Source organism: Dunckerocampus dactyliophorus, chromosome 18 (assembly GCF_027744805.1).
Source record: "Dunckerocampus dactyliophorus isolate RoL2022-P2 chromosome 18, RoL_Ddac_1.1, whole genome shotgun sequence".
Taxonomy (NCBI): Eukaryota; Metazoa; Chordata; class Actinopteri; order Syngnathiformes; family Syngnathidae; genus Dunckerocampus; species Dunckerocampus dactyliophorus.
The window spans coordinates 19614648-19642552 of NC_072836.1; the positions used below are offsets into that span (position 1 = coordinate 19614648).

Below are 27905 nucleotides of genomic sequence, written 5' to 3' on the forward strand. Positions count from 1 at the left end.
ATTTGAGAATCGATTTTACAGCATGAAGAGCTGGTATCGGAAGAGTCGATATTTTAGCATCGGTCCGCACATGACTAGTAAAAACTACAGGGGACCAAGACCAAAACCTGCCCCTCAATTTACAAGATAAATAGTTTTGGTGGAGAGTGTCAGTAAATGGAACGTGTTAATAGAGGAATCCAAGGGGTATAAAACAATAACAGAGAGGACTTGTGTTTGTTTAACAGCAAAATGCTGCATGGAAGAAGGAGAACAGATGGATATAAGGGTTATATGGAGAGGGAGATAGGCGTCCAAGTCTCATGGAAAGGAAGGAACCAATGAGGCAGATGGTAAATGTAGCTATAGCCCAAATGGCAACATAAGGCTCAGTTTAAGTGACGCACATTAAAAAAAACAACAAACAGACACAGATACACACGTGAGTGCGTTTGAACAACACGTCAGTCAACACCCCTCTTGCACTCATATAAAGTCACGGCCAAACATTTTGGAAGTGACTTCAATTTTAACAGACACGTCAAATGTTTTCTTAAAATAAAATCAAGAGGCAGCAGAGTTATTGAAGCACTAAATTGAAGTCCCTCCCCAAATTATTTTTCCAAGTCTTCCTCAAGGTTTTTATTGTTGATTTGGGAGCAGAATGACTCCTACCAACCAACACATTTTTGGTCAGCGTCTGGAAACAAGTGTATATACGCTTCCATCCCACAAAACACATCCCTCACATTTCAACAGCCATTTTATTGTATCTTGAAATGAAATTTGGAATGAAACACTGTACACCAGTGGTCCCCAACCCCCGGGCCGCACAGAAAAAAAGAATTTCCATTTTCTTTTTTTTTTAATGTTTTATTTTGAAAAGTGGCTGGATTCTCTCTGTTACATCCGTCTCACTTGACACATGTCCATTGTGGGTGTACTAACTTTATTTCATGCCGCACAGATAGACTACTACTGTATTTTTACCATTTTTCTTTCACCTCATATTTGGTGTCAAATGCTGATACTAAGTGGGAATGCTTGAAGGTAAGTTTTGATGACTTATTGAGTGTTAATGTGCACATTTGTCTCAAGTGAATTCATGCTAGCACACTGCCTGTTACCACACACGTCAAACAGCCATGTAATCATCTCTCTGGAAAAACTTGGCTGGAACTTGAACTGGTGGATGGTGGGTCAGCATTCATTTTGTGCTCTTAATTTGATGTTATTCATGTCTTAGTTTTACACAATACATCATAAATAAGATCCGCGGGAGATTTGTGGGAACACAAGCTGGTCCGTGGGTCAAAAAATGTTGGGGACCACTGCTGTACACTACCGGTCAAAACTTTTACCCAAAACTGACAAATAATGTTCATTTCATAATTATACAAAGATGCCTGTTTCAAAGACCACAAAATGGTCAACAACTTAACGCAGCCTTGGCAGTTGGTGCTGCTAATTCTTCCAGGTGTTCCAAGTTGTGGAGTACTTACTACCGCCTCTGTCTGCATAAAAGCAGTGTTTGGAACACAACGTGGTACTATACCCTCGTGAGCATCAGTTGAACAGCATTGTACTGGGGAAAGTCATTTGTTGCTACAAAAATGGCAAGAAAAAGGAATTAACAATGGAAGACAGACCGACCATCGTAACACAAATATGTTGATTTTTCCTCCAGAGAAATTGGAGTGTTCTAAAACTTTTGACCGGTAGTGTACTTCAGAATAGTCAATGTACACCTCGTCTAGATTGTCACTGACCCGCTGATCATGACACAACACACAGCCTCTCTCGTCTAAATAACTGGTAACCAAGCGCCAAGATAATTGTGTTTTGCCCACAGTTAAGCATGGTGGGCTGCATGAGTGCTGCTGCTACTGGGGGCCTACGGTTCACGGAGGGAAACATGAATTCTAACATGTACCGTGACTCTCTGAAGTGGAGGATCATCCCTTCTCTTGAGACATTTTGAGACAATTTCCACCATAACATCCAACATGAGATCATTTAGATGTGATGTGCACTCGCTTTGTTGCCAGCAATTTAGACAATAATGGCGAGGAGTTGACTTTTTTTCAGATAATACTACATCTACACTGCTTTCCAAGCTGTACACTGACTACTCTAAAGTATATAAAACAATCCCTTGTTTAACGCGGTTAATTGGTTCCAGGATTCAATATCAATAAATGGAAAATAAAGGGAAACGTGTTTACAATTTGGCTCCCTGCAACATCTCCACACAGCCATCTGCCATTTGACGCCCCTGCACAACCTGAGACATTGAAGGAAAAAGCAGCCCAAATCATGATGGCGCACCCCCCACTGTGCCGTGAGCAAAACACCACAGGTGGGATTTCCTTGTCATGCCAGTAACGTTGGAAGCCATCAGGACCACCAAATGAAGGTTGTTACTGATGCAATCCATTAACCGTCAGACGGCATCAAATATGAAAGAGAGATGGGTTTTAAGGCTGCACCAAACATGGGACACTGAAATGTGGAAGAAAGTTTTATTCTCTGAGAAAAATGTAACCTTGACGGTCCTAACGTCTTCCAACGTTGCTGGCATGACGAGCAGAAGATGCCACCTGAGATGTTTTCCACACGGCACAGTGGCAAGGGGGGCCATCACGATCTGAGCTGCTTTTTCCTTCAATGGAACAATGGAGCTTCAGCTTGTGCAGGGGCGTCAAATGGCAGGTGGCCAAACAGTTGTCTCACGCCCATTTCTTCTTTTTGCATTTTCCAGCTCTACTTAGAACCTCCTTAAGATCCCAACAGTGTAAATGTAAATTTGTGCAATTTTTCAACTGGCCTTAACATTTTCATCAGGAGCGTATAAACATTTATTGTACACCATGACTTTCTACAGCCCGTGCCATGTCTTTCATATAAGTGTGACATCATTATTCTTGCTAATTACACAATCAAATACAGAGAAATGTCACACAGGAAGCACTTGCAGTACTTGCCTCATCCTGTAGAGGCGGGGGAAGGTGCTTGTCGCTGCCGTCCTTCCATAGAGAGGAAATAAACGGCCTTTTTTGTTGTTGGGTTTTTTGTTGGGTTTTTTTTTTTACTTCTTTTACTTTTACTTTACTAGTACTTTTTACTAAGAGTCAGTGCCTCACCAACCATGAACCTCACTGCTTGGCACAGAGGGAAATAGATGACAGTAAGCATGTTAAAAACTGGGGCATATTCGAGCATGACTTAATGGCGCCTGGGCAGTTTTCCTGGAAAGTGATAACTGATGAAGGCAGAAGCAAATTCTACTCCACTGAGTCGATGAAACAAAGCAGGAAGTGTGTTTTCCCCCGCTTCCTTGCTTCCTGTAAAAGAATACGTCAGCATCAAGTAACAAACGCAGATATTGTTCTTCAGAGAGCGAGCTTGCTGTGTGTGTTTGCAAGTTTTGACAGGACAGCAAATCTTGTGAATGGTGAAGTTTTATTCTAGTCGCTCTACAGAGAGAGAGAGAGAGAGAAAGCGAGAAAGAGAGAGAGAGAGAGTGAGAGAGATGAGAGAGAGAGAGTGCCACTGTACAGAAGAGCTCCTGTGAAATTCACACAAAAAATATGTTTTACTCTTTATCATGTGTAATTCTCCATGATGATGTATTCCCGTAGTCATTTACAAGTGATGTTTACAGGTGTCATTTCTAAATATATTCAAAATAGTTCCTTAAATGTCTTTGAGGAATTTGTAGTTTACCCAAATTAACCTTTCTTTGTTAAAAAAAAAAAGAAAGCTTTTCTTACAGCAAAGCATAAAGAAAGTATCTTTGGAGGGAGAGCGGACTCAGTTTTTCCCTTTCTAATGATTTTTTTGTCTTCTTCACAGCTGAAGTCCTGACTATACAGGAAGGAGTAGAAAGAGAGAAGCAGAGCCGGTGACACATCTTCAAATTCTCACCTGCCACAGAGGAAAAGGAAGAGCAAGGATGCCCCGCCGTGCCAAACCGAACCGAGCCGAGCCCTTGACTCCCACCTGCTACTCCATCAAGCGAAACAGGGCCTGATGATGGACCCGTTAAGGCAGGGGTGTCCAAACGTTTCCCAGTGAGGGCCACATAGTGAAACATGAAAGGATGCAACTTTGCCACTTTGATATTTGTAAAGCAACACGTGTAGATATGCTAACAAGTTACATATACAGTATATATTTCAAGAAAAACCCCTTGAAAAAACTTCGATCTTTGCTCCGTTTTTCCCATTTTTTGCTGTTGCTGTTTTACATTTTCCAAATATTTCTACTTCCTTCTTAAATAATTTGGTAAATTTACTTCTCGTGATGTCATGACTTTATTCCCTTATTATTACAACTTATTCCCAAACTAATTTGCCAAAAATGACAACTTTATTTTGTCTTGTTTCTTATAATCTTATGACTTTGAATTTTGTTTAATATTTCAACTCTATGCTACTAAAATGACATTAATTTTCCTCATAATATTCCAAGTTTATTCTTTTTTTCCTTGCTAGAATACAACTTTTTTTCTCTTGATATTTTGACTTTATTCTTGTAAAATAAAAAAAATTTAAAAAAAACATTTTTGCTGTTATTTTCTTAACTATTTGTTAATTTTTTTTCTGGTAATTCAGACGCTTTATTGCTATAATATTTTGACTTCATTCTTGAAACATTAGAACTTTTTAGGCAACCTAATTTTCCAACAATGACAACTTTATTTTGTCTTGTTTGTTTCTCATAATATTACAACTTTAAAAAAAAATTATATTTCAATTTTATGCCACTAAAATGACAAATTTTATTTTCCAAAGTTTATTCTTGTAACATACAATTACAATTTTTCGGCAGCACTCATGCAGTCCCAGACCGTGATGCTGCACTTGTTCAGTGTTTTGTTTCTCATATTATGACTTTCTTTCATTTCTCAACTTTATTCTACTAAAATAAGGAACTAATACATTTTAATCAATTTTCCTGATAATATGACAACGTTATTCTCATAAAATGACATTTATAAGTTTTTTCTTTGGATATTTTGACCTTAGTCTTGTATAAGTACAGCTGTTTTTTTTCCATTTCTGATGTTCTTTTTTTTTTCCAAAAATGTCAGTGTTCTTCGAGTAAATCTTTTTCTCGTAATTACAACTTTATTTTACTCCCATAATATTTAGAGTTTATTTTTAATGTTATTCTCCAAAAATTACAACTTTATTCGTGATTGTGTTTGGTTTCCATAATATTACCACTTTTAAAAAAATAAGCCACATTTTTGACATTTTTGTTCTACCTCGTAAAATTACGACTTTTCTGGCTGATTATAGCTAGGGATGTCCGATGTTGGCATAAAAAAGAAATATCGGTCAATATCGGTATGGGTTTTTTTCCCACAGGATGAAAAACGATTTGAAAAACTGCTGCATATAGGCCGATGGGCTACCGTGTTATCTGGTGCGCATATGATGACCTCATCAAACCGCGTCGTCAAGCCGCAGGTATCTGGTAACAAGTAGGAATGTTACAATCCACGTAGGATATCGTCTGTATTTTCATTCGTATGCATGTTTGTTAGGTAGATGACTTCTTCCTCTTCGGTTTCGTATCGGATTTATGCCGAGTGCTGGACCACATCGAGTCATCGCCTACGAGTGCTGTGAAAGTGAAGTCCAACTTCAGGACAATAAAAGGTATGTAGGATATAAATTCACAGATGAAATTTCATTCAAATCTGATGGTGCAAAATGTTAATTTGGGCCCGGAAGTACTGTGCACATGCGATTTGTAGTGTGGTGTGGAAACGATTACAGCGTGCTGCCGCACCGCTGGTGCGAGCAACAGGGACAGACGGCACCGAAAAACCCCCCAAAACACTCAATTGACACTTAAATAGTCAATGGAGAAAAAACAAAAATACGACAAAGATGTGTTAATTCCACGACAGGAGACATGTGATGTTACACATATCGGTTGATATCGGAATCGGAAATCGCAAAAATGCCGATATCGGACTTCCCTAATTATAACTTCTTTTCTCGTAATAATTTGACTTTATTCTTGTCAAATCATTGCTGTTTTTTACATTTCTGCTGGGTTTTTTTTTTTTAAGTTTTCTTGTTAAATTCTATTTTTAGAATGTGCTGCGGCCCAATAAAAAAAAAACGCAGGCCGCAGACGGCCCCCGGCCCACACTTTGGACACCCCTGCATTAAGCCAACGTGTGAGTGGCAATGAGGTCAGGACCCCCATCTTCTCCCCACTCCCCCCACACAGCAGCAGCATCTGCACCGTGTTAAACATAGATAATCCCCCCCCCTTCTCTCTCAAATATGTATATACTCACACCTGGTTACAACGCATTAGTGATCATAACATCATGACAAAATGAAACCAAAAACAGAAACATAAAACATTGTTACATCTGGGGTTGCATGCCATCACCTCATTATTTATCATTAAATGTAATTAAAATACATTTTTGCCATTAAAAAGAGCAGGGTTGTCATCACAAGGGTGCGTTTGGGTGCGCGCGTGTTCCAACGTAAAACAGCATCAGTTTACATGACAGTTCTGCAAAAGTAGAAAGAACAGAACAAACTGTCATGAGTCCATGATAAAAATGCAAGAGTGCTGCTTGATATCTTTTTGTTGTTGTTTTTATACACGTGAATATTGTTCACTCGTCAGCTCACGGCGTCAGTGTGCGTGGATATATATGTTAATAATCATAAATATGCAGATAAGATGCAAAAAATAAATAAGGACGACATATTGCTCATCAGTCAGTCGGGTAAGCTGAAGCAAAGGAGGGAATTATTCCAAGAGTATGAAAAGGTGATATGACCGTGGTTGGTGGCGTCAAAGGCCATCATAGAAATAAATACACAAATAAAGAAATAAATAAAAGGGCTGCTGGATTTTTTTTGGACATTTATGTAACATCCGTCATTCTCTTGAAGTGCACATTTTGGCAAGGGGTGGCAATGCACTCCCCTCCGACATGAAAACACAAGCCCTCCTTTTCCTCCTCACTTGGAAGACCTTGAAATGTCAAAAGGAAAAGAAAAAAAGGTTTGGTTATGTTTGCTGCCGCTATAAACATTTTTTTCAACTTTTTTGGTTCTTTTCTACAAAATATTTAGTGTCTTCTTGTGATGCTATGGTTGAAGACCCCACCCAAGCCCACCCCCAAAATGCACACTCATCATCCTGAGGTATTTCATTGGATACGATTTGTCCATGTGAATTCCAATCCATCAAACAGATAAGACGCTTCTATTTTTCCAAACTGTACATTTTGAAGCGGTTAAAAAGAAGAAATGTTGACATGGAAGTATGTGCATGTGCGAGACTTTTTCCTCTAAACTATGGCAAAAATAACATGAACAAAAATGCATTAAGAAGAGGAAGGTTTTTTTTTTGTTGTTGGTTTTCATCTTCAAGCTTATCCAAGGGCTGCCATGCACACACAAGACTTCCTCCGCTACGTCTCGCCCTGCTCACGTCACACATACGTCACAAAGAATCAGGAACCAAGGAAGTGATGGTCAGGTTTCAACTAAAAGTCCAGACCAGGGGTGTCCAAACTTTTTTCACACAGTGAAAAATGAAAGGATGCCACTTTGACATTCTGTAAAGCAACACATGTGGATATGCTAACACGTTATATAGAGTATATTTCAAGAAGAAAAAACTGCATCTCAGCTTTGTGACGTACTGCAGGTGAAAAAGCATATTATTCATGTCAACTTTGCACTTTTTTTTTTTAATTTTCCAAACATTTCAACGTTCTTCTTAAATAAACTTCATACATTTTCTTCTCACAATGTTATGACTCCCCCCCCCCCCCAAAAAAAAAAACCCAAAACTTTATTTTGTTTTGTTTGTTTTTTGTAATATTAGGAATTAGTCATATTTGTTCTTTAATATTCCAGCTCTATTAAAATGACATTTTTCATCATAATATATATATATATTTTTTGCAAAATTGCGACATTTTTTTCTCATTAAAATATGACTTCATTGAAAAGATTATTTGACTTTATTCTCATAAAATTACAGCTTTTTTTCCATTTCTGCTGGGTTTTTTTAACAGTACATTTTCTTCTCGTAATTATGACTTTAGTCCCATAATTTTTGGACTTATTCTCGTAACTTTTTCCAAAAATTACAACTTTTTTTGTTATTTTGTGCTTTACATAACATTATGGATTCACAATAATATTACAAAATATTATATTAGGAAAATAACGTCTTATTTCTTTAATATTGTTTATGCTACATTTTTTTCCTCATAATATTTTCTTCTTAATATTACGTTGTTGTTATTACTGTAAAAATGCACTTTGATTTGATGAGAACATTGTTCTCTTAATATTTTGACTTTACTTGTGCAGCTGTGTTTTCCATTTCTACTGTTTTTTCCCCCCAAATTTTAAACTTTCTTCTTGTAAATTTTCTTTACTTTATTCCCACGATATTTCCACTTTGTTGTAAGATTACAACTTTTACCACAACCAATTACAACTTTGTTATTTTGTTTGTTTTTCATGCTGTTACGAATTTTAAAAATCTTATTTACTTACTTATTTCTTTAATAGTTCATCTTTATGTTGCTAAAATGACGTTATTCTTCCTCATAATATGATGAGGTTATTTTCGTAAAAAAAAACACTCATGAGATTACAACTCTTTTCTTTTTTAATAATTTGACTTAAAATTGTTTTTTCCATTTCAGCTGTTTTTTTTTCTAAATCTTCCAAAAAAAAAAATGTATTTCCTCGTAATCGTGACTTTAGTCGCATAATTTTTTGACTTCCTGTAACATTTTGACTTTTCCCGCAACCTCCTTTTCAAAAATGTATTCTTTATTCATTATTTTGTGTGTTTTTCATAATCTTATGACTTTCCTCCTAATATTATGACGGAATTCTGGTAAAAATACAACTTTTCTCGTTAGAGTTCTCCTAATATTTTGACCTTATCCTTGTCAAACTACTGCTGATTTTGCCATTTTGCTTTTTTGTCCTTGTTAAATTTTATGACAGAATGTGCTGTGGGCCAACTGAAGGCCTCGAATGGATCCAGGGTGGCACTTTGGACACCCCTGGCTCAGATACTGCATTTCATGTAAAAATGATAGCAGCAGGGAGGCAATTCTACACCCAGTGATGTGTCATGTCTATCAAGCATGGACAGAGCGGCTCACCTGTTTTTTCTAATAACTAATACCCTGTTTATTATTGGCAAGGTGGTCAAAGAAAGAAAAAAATGCATCCACTTGACAATTCAGATGCATTTGGTCGTTTTTGCCATTGCTAGTCAACTCTTTGCTCCTCCCCTTCACCACTCTTGCTCTATTGCAGCAGCAGCAGCCTCTCAGCTTGACACTGATCTACTAAGGTCAAAGTTTCGATTGTACAAACGTCCATCAGCCACATCTGGCAGGAGATGGCCCCTTTTTCAAAAAGATGGAAAATATACTTCAGAGTATGTGTGGGTTTTTTTCTCTAAACTACAACAGGAAAATATCTGCGCGTGCAAAAAGAACCTTGTCTTTTTCAAAAGCATAGCTTTTTTTTTTTTTAAAGCAATTGTAGGAAAGAGGTTTGAAAAACTAATGGCTATTGTGCTAACTATGAAGCAAACACTCAAAGCCTACATAGGTGGATTCCAGTGCCAGAATCTGGAAGAAAGCTTATAGTTTCTAGAATCAAAGAAAGCAGTACTTTTCAGTCTGTAAACATTATTCATTGGTAACACCTACTGCATCTTCTCCACTTTGGTCTGAACAACTGCTCAGTTCCATTTAACCATTCATCTCCATTTCCGCTCACTTGTACTCTGCCAGGCGTCGCCGTCGCCATATTTGTCAGCCTAACAAGCAGCAGACTGTTTGACCAGCTCATCATGGTGCCCTGCTCTCCCGGGAAGCCCCCCCATGTCTGGCCAAAGCACCACATGTACCCATCTGGTCTCCCTGTTCAACCACGTGACAGAAAAGGTTGGATATATGGACTCAAATTCTCTTCCATTCATTTTTCTTCCTCGTTACATTACTTGGGAACCTCCGTCATGTTTCTTCATTCATTCTGATCACAACTCAACAAGAACTCTCAGACGTTCTCTGGAACCGCGCCTCCTACCAAAACTGCGGGAGCCAATAATTAATCTCCCAAGGGCGGCAAGACACAAAATGACAAAGTACGATCTACAGCAGCCAACTGATTAGTCCATGGCAGAGAACGGACAACGATTGTGATATCATCTGCGGTGACAGAAGCAGCACTGTCACACTCAAATGGGCGAAGGTTCTTTTAGACTACAATGTCAAGAGAAGAAAAGTGTGGCGATGGCATCCCTTAGTGGATAACAAATGAGAATAATACAAACCCAGAGAGGAGAAAACATGACTTCCGACTAAACATCTGACTCCAGACTAGGGATTTTTTTATACACTCGTCTATTGCTGAATTGGGCTGAGTTTAGGACGCCACGCGAGGCTGGGTACGCACAAGTCTTATTGGCAGAGTAAGGCATTACATGCTCCTTATTGTACATGTCGTTAGCTATCCGCCCGTCCCGTGAGCAGTACGAGGTGGTGGATTTCACGGAAGAGCGGAGATTGTTCGCATCGTTGCGCGTTTTGATGGGGGCTGCTCCGAGGATCGATGCTGGCGAAGCCACTGCCACCTGTTTGTAAATATCGGAGGAGCTACGCCCGTGGACCAGTCTGCTGCTGGTGTCGTCCCTCAGCGAGTGGCTGAGGAAAGGGTTTTCCGAGCCATGGGCCGGGTACAGGGACTTGCTCCTCTTGCTCTCCTCCAGGTTGTGGTTAAACATCATGGATTTGGATGTGGTGCCGAACAGTCTGCCGGAATAGGGACGCATGTTGAAGAGGTTTGCGTAATGCGAGTCAGACGCGGAGTCCAGAAAGCGATCTTTCTCCTTCAGGCTGACACTGCGTGCTGGTCGACCCAGGTCCACATCCTTGGGCTTTTCTAGCAATATGTTATCAAAGGAGTGCTGACGATTCAGCCTCAAGCGGTTTCTCTTCTGGACATGCGGCCCGTCTGTTTGTGGCCAATACAGACCAAACATTTCATCCGGTTGCTGCGGCTGTTGGTGGTGCATGGTGGGACTGACCAAGGGGTCCGCAAGAAGCTGGTCCTCACTAATGTCATACAGGTTTGCCTGGTGGAGACACGCTTCACATCGATTATAGGGTGAGCGGGTAGTAGCAGAGGCCGAGGCAGATCCCGTAGGGGTGTAAGCCCCCGCCGGAGGGTAGCTAGCAGTCACTTTTGACAAGCAGGAACGGCAGTGTGTCTGTTTGTAGCGGTCGATCGATTCATGTGGGGACAGGGAAAGGTTTTTCTCTTTCAGGTTGTAGTGTTTCGCATAAGTTGGGTCCGGTAGAAGATCCGAATCTGTGTGATGCAGCGGTGATGAGTTCAGATGGATGATGGGCTGCTCACATTTCCGATAGTTATCGCTGTGGTCCGAGTAGATTTCAGGATATTCCAAATCATCCGCTGCCAGGCCACGACTCTCGCGGTAGTGTATGGGGTCTGAGTGCAAGCTCATCTCTCGGTCTGAGTCGATGGTGTAGATTTTCTCTCCAGCTCCTCGACCAAGTTGGTTGGTTCCGCCGCTGACCTGCTTCGTCTTTAAGTAGGACAGCTCAACCTCACTACAGTCTCTTGGGTATTTTGAAGTCACGGGTCTTTTTTTTAAGTTGTCCTTGCCTTTCAGGTGCTTGTTGTTTTCTGGGTCCTTGTACGAAGCTGCTCTGCTGGAGCAGTCGGAGATGTCAGAGTGGGCCGTGTCCTCGGGGAGGTAGCGTTGCGTCTTCATTGACATTCGTGGGTCCGGCATCAGCATGTCCGGCATGGGCGAGGATCCGGGTGGCACAGAGCGGAGCGTGTCAACCGACTTCTTCCACAAGGTCCGTGGCGGTTTGGCGTTGGTCTGGACCGCATCCGCGCTAACCGCCACCTCTACCGAGTTGGGGTTTGCATCATTCAAGGTCAGAGGATGCTGGCCTCCCTGGAAGATGTAGTTGTTCAGATGGTCCTTGTGGCGGTTAGCAAGATAGGACTGCAGGTCACCCGTGTCCCCGTACATCATATCTTTGGGAGCATAGCTTCGGTTGTCGGCATATATGAAGTTGCCCTTCTCTGCCATCATGTCCATGATCATGGGACCGGCGGAGTGCATGAACTCACGTTTGGGCGAGTTCATGTGGGAGCCAGCCAGGTTGGACATGTTGGTCATGTGCTTGGCTGACTTGATGAGCTTCAGCATCTTGTCTTGCGGACTAAAGTCCAGATCTGTCTTTTTCTTCATGTCTATGTGAACTCCATGGATGCAACTCCAGATACCCTGCATGGCAACAGATTGATGAATAAGTAGCATGGACAAGGGATAGAGTAAGAAGAGCATGTCAAATGGGAAAAAAATATAAGACAAAAGGAAAAGAGGAAGTGAAGAGGTCAACAGATAACATGAAATGAAACAAGCATGAATTGAACATAAAAAGGATTCAGACAAAAATGAGGAGAGATGAGAAGAAACATTATTACTTATCATCTGGAGCCAAACATGCTGGGTGCAATTCATTCAACTGGCAGTGACTCAGCAAGTCAGAGAGGAGTAATAAACCAACGCAGACTTCTGATCTTCACAAAGGACTTTCATCTTCCCTCAAACTATTTTGTTCAGCTTTCATGGAAAATCATCCTTAAACAGCTGGGAAAACAAACTTGCATACTTAAATATGGATAATAGTACATACATAACGACTAATAATGGCGATTCCCATAAGCCATACGATCCAGTCTATTAGAACTTTGGAAACAGAATTTAAAAACGACAACAAAAAACACCACTTAAAGTGTATTCATACGTGATAATCTAAACTCTATAGCCTGCGTCCATCTGTCAAGAAAATATGGTTTGTTATTACACTTTCTAATCGAGTAATCCCTTGTGGTTGATTGGTTCCAGACCTGACTGCGGTAAGTCAATTTCGCAAAGTAGGATTCAAAATGAATAAACGCAGTATTTCCGTAGTTAGAGCATATAACCCCTGCTAGGGGCTAGAGGAGACTTGTTCCCAAAAGAAGTCCTCCACATGCTGATCCCCTGATTCAAATATCCTTGGGTGTCTAAGCATGTGAGTCTGACCTCCATGGTCTCTGCCCCTCCCCTCGCATATGTGGTTTCCTACATGAACTAACATTTCAGCATGAATAGTCAGACATTTTACCCCGCAGCCGTCTGCTCAGGTTGTATTGATTTGTCTCCTCGAATGCAAGTTTGATTAACTCATACCTCTCATTATTCCCAAAGAACCTGTCTTATCTCGTCTATTTTGGAGTTAGCAGCAGATTTTCCCTTGACGCCATCTTTTTCCAATAACCTGACTTTCTCCACCTCCTTACTGTTTCGCAGCAAAATTGCAGACAGGCAAAACTAGAGTGCAGGCACTGCAGTGCTTTTATAGATGCACGTCCACGTCCTCCGCTCGCAGGCTCGATGAAGGGGAGCACTGACCTTTTTACTAAATGAGACCGAACAGAAGGATTCAGCATCTACGGGTTACTTCACACTAAAAGCTTCTGTTATTCCAGGTTGTATTTGGTGATTGACCGTTTGATTGTTTAAAACCATATTTTGACCAAAACTTCATAAGGTATCATTGTTTTGGTAAGACATCATCCTACGCGAGCTGTCTTCTTTAACTGCAGTTTCATTGTGACACATACACGTCAATGTTGGCCCCCACAGAGCGGAGGAAGCACTGCATGAACGAATGAGTGAGTTGAAATGCCAAACTTAGCTCTGCTTGGTGGATACAAGGACTTTCTACACACAGTACCTGTGCCCAAACCTGCCCTTACCCGACTGATAGTGAAGAGGAGACCCGGCCTGCCCGAGCAGACCCCGGTGAAGCAGTATCTGAGCCTCCAGTAGAAGAGATGCTCAGAGACAAAGGTGATGAGGGAGAGCCCCATGGCGGTGGCCAGCATGTAGAAGACCCCCGCCATGTTGTCCACGTCTAGCTGGCTGGACATCACCTCGTTTTTCTCATTGTGGCAAATACCCGTCAGCCACTGAGCCTCTAATTCTTCCATTTCACCTGAAAAGGAAAGAAGGAACGCAGAACATCAGCTCTCTTTGAAACGCTTTCAATGACCAGTGTTCTCTATGGTCTTTCAGGGAGACCTCGGGAAACATGTTTACATATGTGCTCAAATGTCAGATGCATGAAATCTGAGCAAAGAATGGATAGACAGAATAATAGATTGAATAGTCATGCATAGGCCAAAGTCTTTTGCTGCCAGGCAGATTTGCCAGACAGATTCATTCAAGACTTATTACTTCTCTGTCTTACTTTGTTACAGAACAAACCTCAATTCATTCCCCTCACCGAGTTTTTTTGTTGTTGTTGCGTCCTCTCTGATAAGAGGAACAATAAAATGCACGTTATAACTCAAGTGGGTACTCAGCGGGACACCACTTTGAAAAATGTTTGACGCAAGTTTGAAGACTCCAGCATTTTGGTGGAAAAAAGAGAACAACAGGGAAACATTTAATCAAAGAAAGTGCTTTTATGATTGCATTATGATAAAAGGGTTAGGACATTTATTTAATGCTTGCCTGGGATGCAGGAGCCGAGGCAGTTGCTGTGATTTATAGGTATTTATAGGCATTTACTTCTCTTCTCTTTACTTTTTAGGTTTGATGAATGGCTGAAAGTATTACAAAGTAGCGCATGAAGCGCAGGTTGCAGTCATTGTTTGCCAGGAAATAACAAATACATCATTATCATATATATTATGCAGAAAATTCCCACTTTTCGAGGGGGTTACCTGCCGGAACCACCAGCGATGGCCATAAAAATATGATGGCCACAAAAATGTCTATTTTTGACACACAGTCGCTCCGCCGGAACGCCCCACCCTCACCCCCCTACCAGTTTGACGTTGACGTTTTCAGATCAACATTTGCAATAGAAGTGACTACTACAATTAAATTAGATTCCGCTCAAGAACCCTCCCCTTCTCTCTTCAATTGCCATTGTTTACTCATCCAGGTGTAAGCCTTAAACATGCCTCACACTTATTAAACACACTGAAGGTATAAAATGTATAGGAATTCACCACTAATGAAAGATCATGTAATCAGAGTTATCAGAGTCAGGGTGTATTCAGTGGGTCCATGTGCAGGACGAGAACCCGTTCAATTCTGGTATGAATTTGTATAGTCCAGCCGAGTCACCCCCCTGGACTTTTTATTCCAAAAGCAAACGCACAGACACCCAACTTGGACAATATGAATAAATACTGTATTGAAGAATGACTCTAAATAACCCAAAAAGTCAGGGCTGTTGCAGCCATGCTGTGCTAAGAGTAGCACGTGGACGTGGTATGCAGATGAGTGCAGTGCAGTGTCAATGGGGGTCATTTTTCTTATAAATGCACTTTCACTTTTATAAATGTGATGATATGAATTAAATAGTTTCAAACTGCTTTTGTGAGAAATGCTTTATGTTGGTATGCAGACCACAATCTTCCCCCTTGGCAGAGGTCCGCAGTCTGTTTCACAAACAATGAAAAGAGGTCTCAGTGGGAGGCTTTTAGAAGCTACACTGTTATTGCTTCCATGTTAACACGAACACAAAGCACATGCACAGCGTTACATGTTCAGCTCAGAAAGCGAGTTGTATGACAACTATGTATATTTAGCGCATCGCTACTCTGACCTACATGTGTCAGCGATTAAACCCGCATACGTTGAAAGGAATGAAATATGCAAGCAGTTGGCACACATGCGTGTATTGTTTTATTTGGCTGGGCTGGCAGGCATATTGCTGCATTTGCAGTTGTTTTGACCATGATGTCGTCTTGGCGTTAAACTTTTCAAAAAACATTTGTACTAGGTTGTGTAAATATACCCTAATTACTAGACAGGGTCCAACTTTTTCCCCTCAAATTATTTTCCAGGACATTTTCAGCCACTGCAAAGCCAAGCTGTAACGTCAAATGACTCAATACTACAGTAGTGCTACTTTTCAGTTGCAAGTTCTCTTTGTAGCCTAAACGGGGTCTGAAAAGTTGCCCAATCTAGCAACTGTAATGTCTATTTGTTCTCTTTAGCCTTTCTTCCTGGTTCTTTAGACAACATTGTTATCGGGGAAGCAGTCAGCGATCATACAATTTAAAACATTTTCAAATTGTATGGAAAAATAAGAGCAATATATTTGGTAACAGCGCTGGACTCTACATTGACAAGGAAGATGGACGAAGACAGCCCAGAATGAAAGTACAGCTGCCGCGCCCCTCTAGAAAGTGAATGTTAAGCTTGTGTAGAAGTGAGACTGGAGCTTGTGTGAGTGAAGACAATGCATCTATTGTGTGGCTGCCTCTTCTAGTATTTTTCCATCATTTGCTGTAACTGTTGCGCAACTCTGATTGTGCTATGTGAGTGTATGTGTCAAGAAGAAGGCCTTCTATGAGAAGCTTTTAATAGACTGAAAATGCACTGACCTGATAGACTGAATCTAAAGGTGTAATAATAATATCGAACACAACAAAGACAACTGGAAGCACTGCGTTGCAGACCTGCTCTAAGCAGAAATGCCGCCGCACTTTTTTTTTTGTTTTGCCCATCACCCACAATCCTTATGTAAGACATGAAAACACATGTCTTTCTCTTTTCTGTGTGTTATAAAGATATAAAAACAACTAAAAAGAGACATGTAATGAATGTACATAATGGGACATTAACTCGTAAAACACCTCCAAAAGGTGTTAAAACAAGGGGTTCTAGTTTCTATCCATGCTGTGACCAAGCAGTAACAGGCACATTCATGGCAGCATGTAATACTTATTTTGCTGTATTTTGGTCATTTTAAGCATTACTGGAACTTCCTTCCTGGGCGCATTGATTTCACGTAGCAACACAAAGGAAGGCTACACCTAGCGTTAACTTTTCCAAACTCAAAAACAAAAACACAGCAGCACTTGCGGCAGCTCCAATATGTAGCGTTACCTTGCGGCAGTGGCCTGAGGCATTGTGAGCGCGGCGCTAGTGTGGTGAAGCTAGTCGCTAGCCCACTAGTAGCTAGCCGGTGTGGTGTGGCGAGGTGTCACTACGCCAGCAACGTAGTTCTTGGGTGTAACAATGTTAATAACAATTATAATAACACTGTTGCTGTAGCTTGGTAAATGTGCATGTCACATGATATAAGTGGAGTGTTTGTGTGTTTTGGAGATTTATTCAGAAGGCTTTATAGACGGAATAGGTGCGTCCCTTTACGTGCATTCTTAGCTGCCTCTTTTTAGCTGTTTTTATATCTTGAGAAGGCACAGACAAGAGAAAGACGTGTGTTCATGTCTCACATAAGGATTGTGGATGATGGGCAAAATTCCAAAAAAAATGCAGTTTACCTTTAATGTTGCCCAGTAGATAAGGTGACAACAGACACGCATGAGCGGACCTTTTAACCTGTTTGCATTCACAAGGCAGAGGGAGGATAAATTGGTCATTCTTTTTCCAGGTTTTCCAGGACGCGTGGGAACCCCGCTAGAGGAAATTGTTATTTGATTTACACCCATGAACTGCAGCTTGGGTAAGGTTTGTGTGTTTATGTGCACAGCAATGTGCCTCATGTGTGAATGTGAATGAAACACTGCAGTCAAAGAATCTGACTATTCTCTGCTTTGCAAAAGAAAAGTGTTGACAGTGTCGGTCTAAAGGCCAAGGTAATAAAAGAATGACATTCTGCTAATACACACAGATCTTGCAGTGTGGGAATGAATCTATTAGAATACCTTGCCTACTTTGCTCTCTCTTTAAAGAAGCCTTTTGTGTCCAGAATAACATCAAACGACTATTTATACTTCACTGCCTCGCTTTTGTGTTGTCAGCAGACAAGGCTATAGCTGTGTGTGTGTGTGTGTGTGTGTGTGTGTGTGTGTGTGGGAGAGTGTGTGTGCAAGAATTACAATACTGGCAAGAAACAGTGCAATCCACTGCCTCAAGGCCATAATGCCCAACACTTTGCATGTGAGAGTGGGGCTTGTGTGCGTTTCTCACCATCTCCAATGATGGCTAAGATGGCCAGGTCCACCTGCCGCTTCCAGTAGGAGCCTTTTTGCAGAGCGATGCCATAGCCGGTGGTGGCAAAGATGTACCTGAATGAAGCACGGTCCAAATAAACACACACAAACACACACTCACAAATATACCGTAATTTCCTGTGTATACCACGCAGCGGCGTTTAAGCCACACCCACAACATTTTGAGAGCAAAACAGATTTGTACATACGGTATAAAAGCCGCACCGGACAATAAAACACACGTCTATGACATAAAATGGCATTGTGGCGTGCACGAGTCCGTGAGGAACAGGTAGCTCTTGATTAGGTAGAAACCAGTCATGAATTACAAGGGAACTCACGACGACCTTGTCAAACCATCAGAATTCGCAGGAGGTCATTCCTCCATACGACCGTCTGACTCACGGTGGCATCGAAGAAAGAACGCTAAAATCATCACACAGCAACTTAATACGCAAAAGGTAGATAAGAAATATACATTACAAGTACAAATACGAGTGTAGAATAAAAAACTTTAAACTCCTTCCCATGATGCATTGCTTCCCATCAAAGTTGCAATGACGGCCGCGGCTCCCTCTACGGCCACTGCCGTCATTGCAACTGAACTGCTTTGATGGGAAGCAATGCATGATGGGAACAAGTTCAAATAGTTGTTTCTTCTACACTCGTATTGGTACTGGTATATTTCTTATCTACCTTTTGCGTATTAAGTTGATGTGTGATGATTTTAGCGATTTCGAGTCAGACTGTTATATTGACTAATGACCTCCTGCGATTTACGATGAGTTGCTAAGCTGGTCGTGAGTTCCCTTGCAACTCGTGATTGGCTCCTGTCAAAGAAAGATCCACCGTTTCCTCACTGAGTCGCGAGCGGCACCGTGCTTCAACGAGTAGTAGTCGTAGTAATAGCAGCTCGCACAAGATTAGCCATGAATTAGCCGCAGCGCTGTACAAACCGCAGAAAAAAACACCGGAAATTACGGTACTTGAATAAGCACCGCAGCCTCGATGGATTCAGATCTATGCACTTCAGCCTTTAAACAATGATATGTTTGAAATACAAGGTCACATACTGTTTTGCTCCAGGGTTCCCCCTACAGTTGTGAAGTGTAACAGTTACATTTAAGCCACAGCGGTAAATACAAAATGACAGTGGTGCAGGTGCCTGTGCATGTGTTAAATGACAGTTGAGCTAAAGACCAACATGAGATACTCGTCTTACAAGCTGGATTGGCGCTATTTTAGCTCTGATTATTATACGAGGTGTGTCAGGAAAGTTTCAGGACTGTTGATCGCATTTTTCGATGTCCACTACGAGATCTTGCCACAGGGCCAGACAATCAACCAGCACGTGACGTCTACAGAGAGATCCTGCAGAGTTTGCTTTGCTTTGTTCAGAGCACGAGAAGAGGCGAGAGTTGTGGAAGTGCAAGTCGTGGCAGCTTCACCATGCTCACAATGCTCTGAGCAGCCGACCCATCTTTCCCAAGATCAACGCGGTCATCAAGGAGGCCCGTTTTGACGACGGAGCTGCAAAGGATCCCGGAAGAATCTTTCCAGGAGTGCATGAAGGCGTAGCACAGGAGGCTGACAAAAGTGTGATTACTTTGAATGGGAAACTTGTAGTTTGTAGGATTTGCGATACTGTACTTTGTGACACCATTCCTGGAACGTTTCTGACACACTTTGTATACAGTGATCCCTCATTTATTGCAGCTAATTGGTTCCAGACCCACCGTGATAAGTGAATTTTCATAAAGTAGGGTTTCTTTTTTTACAAATAGAATACTTTCATAGTTACTGCATAGAAAACCCATTTACAACCTTCTAAATACAGGTTTTAACATTATTAGAGCCCTCTAGACATGAAATAACAGCCCTATGGTCACCTTTACACTCCTATTAACCAATATAGTAGACATAATATAACTTGAAGGGGAGATGAGTGGGAGAGCGGACAGGAAGCGACGTCGGGTGTTCAGATATGCGTTTTATCTTAGCGTGGGTTACGGTTAGCAACAGCAGCCCATGTTAGGGATCATTGTACCTGTTGTGAGATCATTCAAACCTGCAATAAAAGCCTGTTGTTCCAGCCATCAAGTCTGGTGCTTGTGTGTCTCACGAAACATTACAGTAACATTCCTGACACCTAGTGACCAATGTAGAATACTACTTATCATCACATCGTCTTTGACGGAGTCTTCTGAATGGCTTATATTTCTATTTTAATTTTGGCGGGGGCATTTTTATGCTTGAAAGTGCTTAATTTAGGGAAAAAATACAACAAATTTGCTTAAATATGTATATTTTTTTAATAATAACAGGCCATTCCAAACAGTGATGATTTATTAATTAATATTTGCAAAGTTCGAAGCACAAAGTGGCCTTTGCAGGTCCATAGGTTTGTGGATGTCCTGTCAGTGCTGGTGATAATTGCAGTCTATTGAAGTGTTTGGACACCAGGGGTGCCAATCTCATACTGTTAAGAACATAACTAAGGCAGCTACACAAGCGGTAAATTACTGCTCCAAAAGCACAGAGCGAATTTACAGTAAACTCTCACGGACCAAGTCTTACACTCAGGTTGTTTGGATTTTGCGGTGGTGGATTGTAACCAGATTAAAAGTAGAAGATCAAAACACAAAAAGAAGAAACAGGCGCAAGAGAAAAAAAAAGGCAGTTCATCAGCTGACCGATTTTTTAAAAAGTTCAAATCAAAACTAATATCTGGCTTGCATGTCATTTTTGGATCAATCATTCACACTGGCGAGGCCTCAGATGGCAAAAGCAAAAAGGCATTCTGTCTTTGAATGCGGCAAGATGGTTGAACTGCACAAACAAGACTTCAAGACTTCCAAGGTTGGACGCAGTAAGACAGTCATTTTATATTTCTTAAAAGGTAAAAGTCCAGCAGCATACTCAAAAAAAATAAATCACGCGCAAGTTGGAAGATCCTATACGGTTGTCCGTGAAGACTCAGGCCTGTCCTTGACTAAAATGAAGGCTTTTACTGATGCTGACTGGAGCCTGATATCCATCAGCTTCAGACGGAGCTTCAGGTTGTGCAGTGGCATCAATAGACGGCTGTCTTTGTGGAGATGTTGCCAGGTTGTTCTGGTGAAAGACTGAGCCAATAACGATATCCTCTGCTACGTTAGGTTTAAAGCCACCGTCTTACTGCGTCTAACTTGGCAGCAATGACGCGTAGAAAAGGTCTTGCTTGTGCAGTTCAGCAGTCGGGCCACGTCCAAAGACAGAAAGCCCTTTTGCATTTGCCAGTAGTGTCCTGAGAGTGTCAAAAAAAAAAAATTTTAGCACAGATTTGGACTTTTTAAGGCAAATGTCTGGAAGTTTTGATCAGCTGATGAACTACGGATGTGCCTTTCCATAAACAGACGTTCTATTTTTTCCTTTTGCTCCTAATTCACCAGCGCAAATTCCACACGAATCCCTCGCGCTTCAAATGACACGGCTTCACTCGGTTTTTCAAAAATATCTTTGTTAATAAATCATGCTGTTTCGTGGTTGAATACAATTAGTCAAAAATATGCATATTTAAGCAAATGTTACAGTATGTATGTACAAAATGGCTAAATGAACCAGAACACATATAAAGCATTTAGAAGACACATTCAAATACTACACTGCTCACTGGGTGTCAGTAATGTTACCGTCATGTTTTGTGAGACACACAAGCACCAGACTTGATCGCCACAACAACAGGCTTTTATTGCTGGTTTGAATGATCTCACAACAGGCTGCTGTTCAAGCTAAAAGTCAACTCTCTCAACTCCCATCACTTCCTGTCCTCCCCCCACTCCACTCCCCGAGCACCCAAACACATTTACAGCAACACACACCAGCACAAGTCTTATTTATGTCTTATTAAGTCTACTATATTGGGTAATAGGAGTGTAAAGGTGACTATAGGGGTGTTATTTCATGTCTAGAGAGCTCTAATAATCTTAAAAAAACGTATTTAGAAGCTTGTAAGCGGTATTCTCTGCTCTATGAAAATATCCAATTTATTAAAAAAGAATCCTACTGAGCAGAAATTCACTTATCACGGTCGGGTCTGGAACCAATTAATGGCAATAAACAAGGGATTACTGAAGATGGTGTTGAGACAGGTGCGGTCTAGCCAGGCCTCTCCAACCAGAACAACAAGAAAGTGAAAGTGTGAGCTTGAGAGCTTCGTTAGTCCACAATTTATTGTCCAAACTACCTACAGCAACGCTTAAATGCACTGATAAGGTTGCTGATTCATCTTTTCAGGGACATAATATGCTGTAGAAGTGTAGATGTAGGACTGAGGAGAAACATACTGACAACAGAATTGTATCCGTGTTCTAAACAAAAGATAGTCTTCAAGCAATCGGTGGCGAATGTGAGATGACATAAAGACGACATGAATTATTTCCGATGGTACGACATAAAACAGGAAGATCCCTCATCAAGCGTTGAAAAAAGGAAAGGCATATACAGGTATGTATGTATAAAGGCTCAGTTACCCGCTGCCAATGGTCACCAGCTTACATCCCTCATCTCTGCCAGCCATGTAGTTCAACACTGCCGCATCATAGATGAAGGCATCCAGTTTACTGCAAAAAAGGAGCATCAGACAAACGGGAGGGGGATAAAAGACGGTGTTTGGGGTGAGTCAAATTGTTTAAAGCGTGAGAATGACAAGTCCGCGGACCAGGCAGAGAGCAGAAGACACATTGATGCCCAGAATGTTCCGTTTGTGGGGATCAATTCCGTGTTAAATCATCTCCAATAGGACTTCAATCCGAGCGTTACCCAACACACAGAGGACACAAAGGGGAGGGGCTGCAGTTCAATACACACACTTCACTGATAATAGGGCCTTAGAGGCACTTGGACAACAAACTTTAGACAAACACAAACATTTACACCATCCTTTTCTCTCCCTTTGCCTTTGACCTATAGCTCAGACACACACGCACACGCACACGCACACACACACACGCACACACACACACAAATCCTAGACTTTGACATTTTCTGTGTAACTGATACTGTCATGAACAAAGACACACACACGGAGCTCTGCTCGTGGTGACCGCCTGGCATTTACTGATTGTCAGCTCTAGCCCTTTAACAAAGCCTCACAGGCGCTCGTTTAACTCAGTCATTTGCTTAAGCATCCACAAGGAGTAAAACCCGTGTGCTACGAAGCGGGTAAAGCTGAGTGTGACTTGCAGAGCAGTTGAATTGGATGTTATATTCACGGCAGTGACGTGCGGTGAGGTTCGTGGCTGGCGAGGCACTGACAAAACTTAGAAGTACAGGCATTTACACAAAAAGGCTGGCTTTTCCTCTCTATGGAAGGATGGCAGTGACAAGCACCTTCCAGCTCACGCGCGCCCCCGCCTCTTCTGTATGGACACGAGTACTGCAAGCGCCTCCAGGTGTGACTTTTCTCTGTGTTTTATTGTCTGATTCGCAACAATAATGATGTCACGCTTACATTAAAGAAAGCCCTGTGCATAATAAATCTTTTCGCAACATTATATTATTGGTGACATGCAGACAAACAGAAACTGGCAGGCATGATTCGACTCAGTGCACTCAGATGGCAGGAAGGGCTTGTGTACTAAGCCAAAGAAAGACGCCGGCGGCAGCCTCATCGGACATTTCTGCCCTGCAGTTGATCAGGAAATGTGCAAATTCAGGCATTTTTGCTTAAAGGAAAACTGCACGTTTTTTTGAATTTTGCCCATCATCCACAATCCTTATGCGAGACCAGAACACACGTCTCCCTTTTCTGTGCGTACTAGACAGCCACCTGGTGCTGGCAGTGTTTCCACTAGCAATGCAGGTAATGTTGATTCACTTTATAAAGCCCTCTAAAAACATCCAAGAACCGTCAACAAGGCTCCATTACATGCCGTGACCTGCATGTTAACCAAGCTAAAGCAACAGCGCTATCGTAGAAGCTAACAACGAGGAACTAGATGGACAGTTGTCCGTTTGGTCCAGCTGGCCTGCAGCATCTTTCCCAGTTGATTTTGGAAAAATGTTTGTTACTGCAGGGTTAGCGCTCTTCCTTGGTCGTGATGCGGTCTCTTGGAGTGGTGTCCTCCTCGCCAGACACACAAAGCCTTTCCGTCAATGGCAGCACTGTGTGCCACTCAGCGCAGCAGAAACATTGGATTTCTGTCGGCATGGCTTGGCAAGCTCCACATTTACACCGCCAAGTCATGCCGGTCCTGACACTCTTGGCCCCCCCCCCATCTGCTGCAATGTTTCTTACCTGCTCATCTTCTACAACCTGTAGCTCATCCTCCGTACATTCAGGCTCAAAAAGATACGATTCCGGATCCTCAATTTGTGCGGCAGCTCTCACAAAGTCGATAGCAAACAGAACGTGCGCCCGATGCTGTTGTTATTGACAGAAGTAGCGTGAGTTGCTGTGCACGCTGTGAAATGAATGCAACCAGGAAAGAAGTTCCAGTAATGCTTAAGTGACCAAAATACTGTAAGTATTACATGTTCTCATGCATGCGCTGTTACTACATGGTTACAGCATGTATTTTTTTAGAGGATTTAGAGGTGGAATAAGTGAATCTCATGATATGCATTGTTAGTGAAAAACTGCCAGCACAAGGCAGCGATCTAGAACGCACTGAAAAGGGAAAGACGTATGTCCTTGTCTCACATAGGGATTGTGAATTCCCCAAAAGGTGCAGTTTTCCTTTAACAAAATGTGAAAAATGATTGGAATCCTACAGAAAAGACTTTCATAATAAAGTTCAATGGACAAATATTTATGTCATGCCATTATTATTCGTTTTGCCTCCTCTGACTGCACATCACTGATTTATGGAATATCTGATGAGAGGAAGGAGGTTGGTGATGAAGAAAAAGGGGCTGAGGACAGAGCCTTGTGGAACACCAAATGAAAATGGGTATGGCTAGCATGGGACTGCTTTCATTTGAAATAATTTAGTACATCTTGGACATGACAATTCATTCAAAAGGGGAAAGGATGATTTGAATAGGGGTTGACAATAGCCAAACAGTTGGGGATGTTCGTAAAATTGAAGTAATATCGACTCATCAGCCACAACTTTGGGTACAGTTTCACCATCTAATAGGTTTATAATATAATCAGCTCAGCTTTGAGTGAGGTACTTACTCACCTATGTGTTTCATAGTGTTGTTGTGGTTTGTTTAAAAAATAAGAATAAAGGAAGGAACGATGTTGCTGATATAACCACTCCGTCTAAAAAGAGTGGAGATTTTGGCTTGGAGGCAACAGGGATGTACATTCTTGACACAGCGTAATTACGTGGAACCTGTGGTTCAGATCCTTCACAATCTCAGGTCAAGACCACACGGACTATCCAGACTGCGATGGTGATGTCCAGGAGTCAGACTGTGTCAGTGCCCTTGGGAAAGGTAACTAGCACGTCTGTGATGCCACAATGAATGCACGGCCGTTTGGAACAACATATGCCACCATCAAGAGGATGTCGACTCCAAGGACACCCATGCATAGTTAATGAAGATATACTGAAAGCACAAGTGCATTCTACACACATTAAAAATACCTGCTCAGAGGGGGTTGCAGGTCCTTCAAGTCATTTTTGTCTGATATGATTTTGCTCAGAGTGAAAGACATGGCTCGTCCAATGAGATGCAGGGTGCTATTACATACTAACGTGACCATACTGTACATCACAAAAGTGAGTACACCCCTCACATTTGAGGAGCCATTTTTATGACAGCACATCCTCTCATTGGGCCGATCCTTGGATATACTTTTAGGGTAGTCGGTCTACACAAGGTGGTCCATCAGCTCTCATTGTGGAGGAGGATTGCAAAAACAACATGTGCAGCTCTGGTGAATTCCATGCTAGATAACAACGGTGGTCTGACAGTTTGGACATGTTGACTGTGAGATGTGCACACCTACCTGCATGTTGCTTTGCAGAGGGCAGGAAATCCATACTGCCCTCTAAGCTGCACACTGACCACTACTGTAAGTTAGTAGTATTGTCCCTTAAGCTGGTCTACTGTAAAGGGTGCTGGAATGTCAGTGGTCTACAGTACTCACTTTTTGATATAGTGCAGGTATTATCCCGTATGTCATCAGCATGTTTGGCAAAAGTAATAAATCAACTGGGCAGCAAATAACCTTTTTTTTTTTTTTAGTCGATAAATCTGAATCTTGTTACTTCAATTTATTCATAAATCAATGAATCGAGTAATCGCGTAGGCCCTAGACCAGGGGTGTCCACACGTTTTCCACTGAGGGCCAAATAGTGAAAAATGAAACAATGCAAATTCATTTTGTAAAGTAACACATATAGATTTGCTAAGAAGTGATATATTCTGCATTTCACCTTTCATCTCATCTCAGCTTTGTGATAGCGGTGATAAAGCCCATTGTTACTATCAACTTCGGTATTTATTCTTTTTTCCCATGTTTGCTGTTATGTTTTTGCCCCCACATATTTCAACTTTCTTCATAATCTTAATAAAATGTTCTTTTTGTAATATTATGACTTTATTGCCATAATATTTGGACTTTATTCTTATATTGTAGCTTCTGGTCTGCAGCATATCAGAAAAGAGGCACAAATGTCCATTGCTGGTTTCCAAAGTCAAAGCTGATGTGTGTGAATATTGTTTAGCCTAAAACACAAAGTCAGTGGGTCTGCTTTTCAAGGTAACAGCGAATGTAATGTTGACATTTGATTTCTCTTTTTGCACAGAGCCTGGCTATGAATTCCCCGACTCGTGTCAAGAGACCCAAACTACCCTGAATCTTGAGCGATTTAGGCTCCAAGGTGTGATTATATCGCCCCCCCCCCCCGCACATAGTTTTGGTTCTTGTGGCTGTAGCAGATTGCGCGTGTAAAGCCTGTCAGCATTATGTGTGATCAGAGCTAATCCAGCCATCGAGCCTTAAACAGCTGAATGCCGCAGCATTGCTCATCTGCTAATGCCGCCAAATAGAATTATCAATGAGGGAATTACTGCGTGCGCAAGACCCGCCAGTGAGCTGTTGGAGTGCAGATCTCCACACGAGCGTACGTGTTTACTTTGTTTAGGCTTTTCCTCGTGGCTTTGCATGTTCACATCGCGTACATGCCATATGGTCACGTGACGGGAGAGATGCAATTCATGTTTTGACTCATGGATGGTGAAAGCTGCAAGTGTATAAGCCGCATCACGGCGACCACAATTTCCTTCATTCAACTGCTCCAGCCTTCTTCGCAATCTGCCCTCACTTTTAATTTCTACTTTTCCTCTTCTTTCGCTGGCACCCTTTATTCAATCCATTACCACTTTCTTTCTCCACTTTATTGGCCTTAACCTGCAGCCATTCTCCAATCCTTCAATTCTTCCAAACACACGATTTGCCCTTGGCTGCAATACCCCCATCCACCCCATCTTCTTCCTTTTCCCATGTGACGGTAGGATGAGTTCACCGCTCCATCTCCTCCATTCTTAGCCGCTCCCCATCTTTACTTCTATTCAACAATTCCACTCTTCCAATATGTCCTTGGTCCGCTGTGTTATATCCCTTAAACACCCCCATCCCCAACTCACACATCCACACACACACACACACACACACACACACACACACACACACACACACACACACCCTAGTCAGTCCCATTATAGAGACTGGCCACTAAAAATAGATGCTGCTGTTACCAGTGAGGAGACTCATTCATCCCCAGTCTCACAGGAGCTGTCACACACATCACAGCACACACACACACACACACACACACACACACACACACACACATGTACACACGCGCACGCACCTTTTGT

At 41.8% G+C, this 27905-nt stretch overlaps 1 protein-coding gene across 1 annotated transcript in view; it reads right to left on the minus strand.

The window, feature by feature from the left end:
* Nucleotides 1-3422: 3422 nt before the first annotated feature.
* Nucleotides 3423-27905, minus strand: part of grin2aa (glutamate receptor, ionotropic, N-methyl D-aspartate 2A, a) — a 162232-nt gene continuing 137749 nt past the window's right edge. Inside the window, exons 12-15 of the mRNA XM_054760391.1 lie at nt 22598-22687; nt 18064-18161; nt 13863-14101; nt 3423-12342 (exon numbers count right to left, since the gene is read on the minus strand). Of these exons, the coding sequence (XP_054616366.1) occupies nt 10378-12342; nt 13863-14101; nt 18064-18161; nt 22598-22687 (2392 nt within the window). The 3' untranslated portion in view covers nt 3423-10377. The remainder of the gene's footprint in view (nt 12343-13862; nt 14102-18063; nt 18162-22597; nt 22688-27905) is intronic.